At 38.7% G+C, this 6,491-nt stretch overlaps 1 protein-coding gene across 1 annotated transcript; it reads right to left on the bottom strand.

Annotated features, from left to right (window-relative positions):
- Positions 1–258: 258 nt before the first annotated feature.
- On the bottom strand, positions 259–3,833 carry LOC115968840 (chromatin-remodeling complex subunit ies6-like). The gene is made up of 4 exons (XM_031088356.1): positions 3,677–3,833; positions 2,103–2,287; positions 1,173–1,240; positions 259–589 (listed from the first exon to the last, which is right to left on the bottom strand). The coding sequence occupies exons 1-4, from the start codon at positions 3,820–3,822 to the stop codon at positions 458–460; spliced, it is 531 nt and encodes a 176-aa protein (XP_030944216.1). The 5' UTR covers positions 3,823–3,833; the 3' UTR covers positions 259–457.
- Positions 3,834–6,491: the final 2,658 nt, after the last annotated feature.

Below are 6,491 nucleotides of genomic sequence, written 5' to 3'. Positions count from 1 at the left end.
TATATATATATATACATATATATATATAAATATAAACTGGCTTGAGGTTAAAATAATAATAATAATAAATTGTTTCAATGAAACAATGCTTAAAACCTTTTTTTTCTTGAGTAGTAATTTGTTGATTTTGATCAATAATGTATTTTACCTTGTGAAAAAGAGATTTAATGAGTTACACAAAAAAAAAAAAAAAAAAAAAAAAAAAAAAAAAAACCTGGATGTGAACAAGTTGAAGATGGAAAGAAACACATCACTGCATCAACAAAAAGATATGCATGCTGAACATTTTTCCTACGGAGTGGGAACACGTGCTTATCAAAGAAGATGCATAAACTTATTCCATAGACTTGGTGACAACAGAAAACAATAAACTCCATTCTAATGTCCTTCTATACAGATTAAATCAATCGGCACAAAGGATCCTGAGCTAATTTCAAATAAGAAAACCTACTCTATTCTACTTGAGGACCACTGCTGCGTTTCTCAGAGCCAAATACCTTTGCACATACTCATTAGGAAGCGATCTTACGAGCTTGAAAACATCAGCATTCGCATAACGGAGATTGGTCCTAGGGTCATAGTATGGCGCCTGCATGATACACGAGTAAACAAAAGTAGGTAACATAATCCAAACCAAAAAAAAAAAAAATAATGGAATTCAGTTACTGATGGATTCATCATAGTGTTTCAAACAGCAGTTGCAACCTATTCCTGTTCTCAATGCATCTGAACAAAATCTATTTGGCAACAAGAATGTTATAACTATTAGGCCCTGTAGAATAACAAGCATATAGAAGGCTGGATGGACAAGGGTCAAGTTATAAGACTCATTAACTCATCCAAGTTAAGTCAGAAACCTAACAGGCAGAGTACAAGCTTAGGCAAATCAAAATGTGCACCAACAATAATCCAAAATTCTATGATTTCCAGGTTTTCACACAGACCTAAAACAAAGTGGGTGGGTAGGAACGAGTGGGTTCAACTCTTAGCATTGATCTAAAACAGAGAACTAATACAATGGAACTGGATTTAATTGAAGTAAAAAATTTTAAAAGCGGGATGCAAATATCCATAGAAATAAATCTACCCCTAACAGCAGGATCAAACATTCAAACTAAATATTCATATTGATTGGACCTATAACACCACATCTTATTAAGAGAGCCACATACCTCATATCCTGTTATATCACAAATTTTCTTGCAAGGATGCATAGAGGGTGGTGACTCAATATTAACATCTGCAGAACAGGAAACATCAAGGGATCAAAACTCAGAAAGGAAATTCATAGTAATCTCAATAAAGATTACTAACTGATAATTATTATTATTTAAAAAAAAAGAAGAAGAAGAAGAAGAAGAATAAAGAAAGAGTGAGTAAAAGCTTGCAAGTTTAAACATTTAATTTCAAACTCCAAACAGATGACTATCTTTCTAAACCTGACAATATGATTGAACAGTTAAGCAGCCAATCCAAGCCAGTTTGTCTCAAGATACTTGACTGAAATCAAATCAGGTTGACCAATCAGCATCCTCCTACAGTACAAGTGATTTCTCGATACGCTCTCTAGTCATACCAGCAAACACCTCTTTTCATACAAAAAAATTGATCCAGAATCACTCTAATACCATAAAGTCAATCCTTGATGTAAACTTAGTGAGGTGCAAACCCTTCATCCCACCTCATTGGGCTTTAAGCTTCCCAAGACTCCCCAAGCATAGACTTCTTATTCTCAATGCAAAATGGGTCCATTAATCATATTCATTTATTCTATGGTCATTTAAAGCGTGAATCTTCTAAGCTCTAAAATTTTTGCCCCATATTCTCTTGTGTTCAACCACAAACTTAGGAATTACACTCTTCCCATGTAGGACAATCATGTATCAATTCATGAATAAAAGGTTTCCCATTTGTTGTCGGTTTAGCAAGTGTAACATTCTTTTCAACATCATGAGTCATACAAAGTCCAGCATAGTGCATCAAATTTTATTTCCCATTACAACAGTCTCATTGTTCCTTCTGTAATTAATATACAGGCTTTTCTGGAAAAGGAAAGCCAATAAAAGAGTCCCCATTTTTTTTCGTGCATTCCAAAAACTTACAGGTGGGTTCGTCAGTAGGGAAATTCTGGTAATTCTCAGCCTGAAGGATCTGCTTGAGATGTTTCCAGTGTCTGCCTCTGGATTGGCCTTTTGGGTACTTCTCATACATTTGAACCTGCTTGAAACTGAGGTGGGTTGGCAACACTAACTCTGCTTTCACCACGTCTAGCTCCATCTTCTTCTTTCTGCATATCAGGGGAAAACAGGGGCTCTTGTGAGAAATATACGATTTTAATAATTACTTATAAAAACACAGCACATTCCAAACGACTGGCAAAAGCATGGCAGTTTTGAAATACAACAATTTTTTGGGCTGTTAGAGACCTTGCTAAGGGTTGGTTGTGCTGAGTTGGGCATCAGTCTCTAACCAATATATATTGAAATCATCATCTTGCTGCTGCCTAGGTCTGTTTCTTAGGGTTATTTAAAATTATTGAGACTATTTTAAGATGTCAGAATATGGATTAAGCATATATTAGGATGGAACGCAAGTGGCTGACCCCGACTAGGCTGCTGAGGAACTATAGCACACCCCAAAAATTTTGGGATTAAGGCATGGCTGTTTGCTGTGTATATATTAGAATGGAAAGGACATTTTTTGAACTGAAACTGAAGCAAAATGCATCCAGAGAAGAAAGATAATACATGCAAAATAACTAGAGGTAGGAAAAAGGAAGAACTACAACAACAGATTTTGGGATTTTCATGATTAAATAGGAGATACAATGTTGTCCTAACAATGAAAATGTCATACCACTACAAGTCTACAAATGAAGTTTAACTTCAATGATAGTAAACAAGATAAATTAATCAACATTTCTACTCCACATATCATGTAAATGTCAAAACTCGAAACTAAACATCACAAGCATGTGCATCATTGCACCATTCAGACAATTGCAAACCCCAACTAAATAATACATTTAAATGTCACATGAGTTATAATAGCTTAATGAAATTTTTCATTCCTTACTTAGGTTATTCAAAATTGTGGCAATATGAGTTATGCAGAACAACCTACTGAGACTGCTTTTGTGGTAGTTGTTGCTTGGATTATTTATTTTGATTTCATTGATGTCTGATTCTCTATTTTTGCATATACTTGAATTCTTACTTTTGTTTTATGCTTGAACACTTTTTAGGTGAATTTGAGTTGGTGTTAGTTTCTATGGAGTGAAAAGCAACAACAAATCAAGCCAGTTCAAAAAAAAAAATCAAAATAAAGATTGCATTTTTAGGTGAATTATGTTTTATGAGATAAGAACAATGCCTTTAAGAGAACCCATCACTAAAATCACAAAATAAAGAAAGTACTTTTATGAAATTACTACACACACTCAAAAAAATAAATAAATAAATAATAGCCACGCTTCAAAATCCAAGAGAAACGAAGATATAAGAAATACCCATCTGGGAATCTCCTCAAATTACCAAACGAGAATGAAGAAGCGCAAGGTGAACAATCAAAAAAACCATAATAAGGCGCACACAAATTACAAGGTGAACTATAAAAGGAAAAGCAAGTACTGTCGGTGAAAATCTAAAGACACGGAGAGAGTGAGAGATGGGCATACCTTGACGATAACGGCGGTGAGAGTGGTGGTGAAGATCGCCGTAATCCGAGGAGGATGAGAGAAAAGTAAACAAAAGATTGCTCGTCAATTAATAAATATATTTCTATGGTGGCTTCCTGTGATAGGGACAACAGGGCTTTCCGCATATTTATTTTGTTTTTTCAAAAAAATACAAATTGCATCTTTAAGATTGGTTTTTTTTTTTTTTTTTTTTTTTTTTTTTTAATATTATACATATACATATATATATTTTATCCCCCCCCCCCCCCCAAAAAAAGTGATTTATCTATTCTTTAATAAGTTTCGCGTTTGACAAAAATAAACTTGTGACCAAACTTAATAAGTATTGTGGGGCCCAAAATTTGAGGTCCCAGCCCACTTTGTGTTAAGGGCCCAAAGCCCAGGCCGAGGAGCCCTACTACCAAAGACGCGCAACGAAAACTCCTTGAAGGTCCAAGGATGTGGCCGAGGACGACTTTACGTCCAACATCTCACAGAAACGCCTGAAGAAAAGGACAGATTCAGTACAAGAGCAGTACGAGGGAAAAGGCTGCCAGCACCTTAATGGGGAGCCCAGCGCTTGACAAACCCATACTCATACCATGCTATCCAGCTTTTCCCAACCACTCTAACGTGAGGATTGACAAGACGAGTAACCACTCCGAACAAGGAGAAACGGACACGTAGGTGAAGAATGGGAAGGAAATACTAATATAAAAGGGAAGGTCGCTGCACTAGGGGGAGGCCCCAGGAACGAGAGGGAAGGGGGAGAACGAATTCATAAAAAAGAAGGATGGCAAGGACAAGACGATCCTCGGACTAATTCCGAGGAGATAGATCTTCACACCACATCCGTGTAAGGCTTAGCCATACAGGCCAAACCCATCTTCGTATGGGCTTCCATGAAAATCCCGACTAAACCGTTGCCCAACGACCAAGGTCCAGCCTTTCCAAACCCACTCTCTACAAATCATATTGTTAGGGCCCTTTATATACCAGCCCAATGTCATCCCTGGGTCGTTAAAAATTGTGTCCCTACAATTGGCGCCGTCTGTGGGAAGGGCTTGCGCGTTGGCGCAGGTGGCGGTGGAGTCAAACAGAGGTTCGCGGAGTTCCCTCCATCTCCAGCGACATGCAGTTGTTGCTTTGACATAAACTTCTGCTAGGGGCTACGCCTTGCAGTGCCAATGGCGCGGACAGCTCTAGGGGCTTCTGGCCTCAAGCCAGCTCTCCCCGCCCTGGTCTAGGGGCTTACGTTCGAAAAATAAATAAATAAAAAGAAAAAATTACAAGTTTTGGACAGAACCAAGACCTTGCATGGTCCTCGGACTCAAGCCTATGGGGAAACCAAGTACAAAAGAGAAAAATTACAAGATTTGGACAGAACCAAGGCCTTGCATGGTCCTCGGACTCAAGCCTATGGGGAGACCAAGTACAAAAGAGAAAAATTACAAGATTTGGACAGAACCAAGGCCTTGCATGGTCCTCGGACTCAAGCCTATGGGGAGACCAAGTACAAAAGAGAAAAATAACAAGTTTTGGACAGAACCAAGGCCTTGCATGGTCCTCGGACTCAAGCCTATGGGGAGACCAAGTACAAAAGAGAAAAATTACAAGATTTGGACAGAACCAAGGCCTTGCATGGTCCTCGGACTCAAGCCTATGGGGAAACCAAGTACAAAAGAGAAAAATTACAAGTTTTGGACAGAACCAAGGCCTTGCATGGTCCTCGGACTCAAGCCTATGGGGAAACCAAGTACAAAAGAGAAAAATTACAAGTTTTGGACAGAACCAAGGTCTTGCATGGTTCTCGGACTCAAGCCTATGGGGAAACCAAGTATAAAAGAGAAAAAATTACAAGTTTTTGACAGAACCAAGGTCTTGCATGGTTCTCGGACTCAAGCCTATGGGGAAACCAAGTACAAAAGAGAAAAATTACAAGTTTTGGACAGAACCAAGGCCTTGCATGGTCCTCGGACTCAAGCCTATGGGGAAACCAAGTACAAAAGAGAAAAAATTACAAGTTTTGGACAGAACCAAGGCCTTGCATGGTCCTCGGACTCAAGCCTATGGGGAAACCAAGTACAAAAGAGAAAAATTACAAGTTTTGGACAGAACCAAGGTCTTGCATGGTCCTCGGACTCAAGCCTATGGGGAAACCAAGTACAAAAGAGAAAAAATTACAAGTTTTGGACAGAACCAAAGTCTTGCATGGTCCTCGGACTCAAGCCTATAGGGAAACCAAGTACAAAAGAGAAAAATTACAAGATTTTGACAGAACCAAGGCCTTGCATAGTCCTCGGACTCAAGCCTATGGGGAAACCAAGTACAAAAGAGAAAAATTACAAGTTTTGGACAGAACCAAGGCCTTGCATGGTCCTCGGACTCAAGCCTATGGGGAAACCAAGTACAAAAGAGAAAAAATTACAAGTTTTGGACAGAACCAAGGCCTTGCATGGTCCTCGGACTCAAGCCTATGGGGAAACCAAGTACAAAAGAGAAAAAATTACAAGTTTTGGACAGAACCAAGGCCTTGCATGGTCCTCAGACTCAAGCCCATGGAGAAACCAAGTACTTAAAAGAAAAATTACGTTACATGGACCTTAGAATCTATCCGAGGAGAACTACCCATTAACAGTTGGGTTAATCCCTATACTGAATGGATTCCCCAGTCTACCCTCGGATCCTCAGTACCAAAGGGATTGATGCAATATAGAGCAATATGCTACCAAAAACACGATTGAGGTCCCTCACTGCTCGGCTACACTCTCGGATGAATTATTTAGAAGTTTATCGTTCTCGGACATTTGTCTAG

This window comes from Quercus lobata, chromosome 11 (assembly GCF_001633185.2).
Source record: "Quercus lobata isolate SW786 chromosome 11, ValleyOak3.0 Primary Assembly, whole genome shotgun sequence".
Taxonomy (NCBI): Eukaryota; Viridiplantae; Streptophyta; class Magnoliopsida; order Fagales; family Fagaceae; genus Quercus; species Quercus lobata.
Note: the sequence above shows the minus strand (reverse complement) of the source record. Positions and strands in the feature narration are given on the sequence as shown.

Coding starts and splice junctions, on each gene's coding strand:
- LOC115968840 (XM_031088356.1), bottom strand. CDS start 3,822: ATGCGGAAAGCCCTGTTGTCCCTATCACAGGAAGCCACCATAGAAATA. Junction 2,288..3,676: donor TCACCGCCGTTATCGTCAAG/GTATGCCCATCT, acceptor CCTGATATGCAG/AAAGAAGAAGATGGAGCTAG. Junction 1,241..2,102: donor CCCTACTGACGAACCCACCT/GTAAGTTTTTGG, acceptor CCTGTTCTGCAG/ATGTTAATATTGAGTCACCA.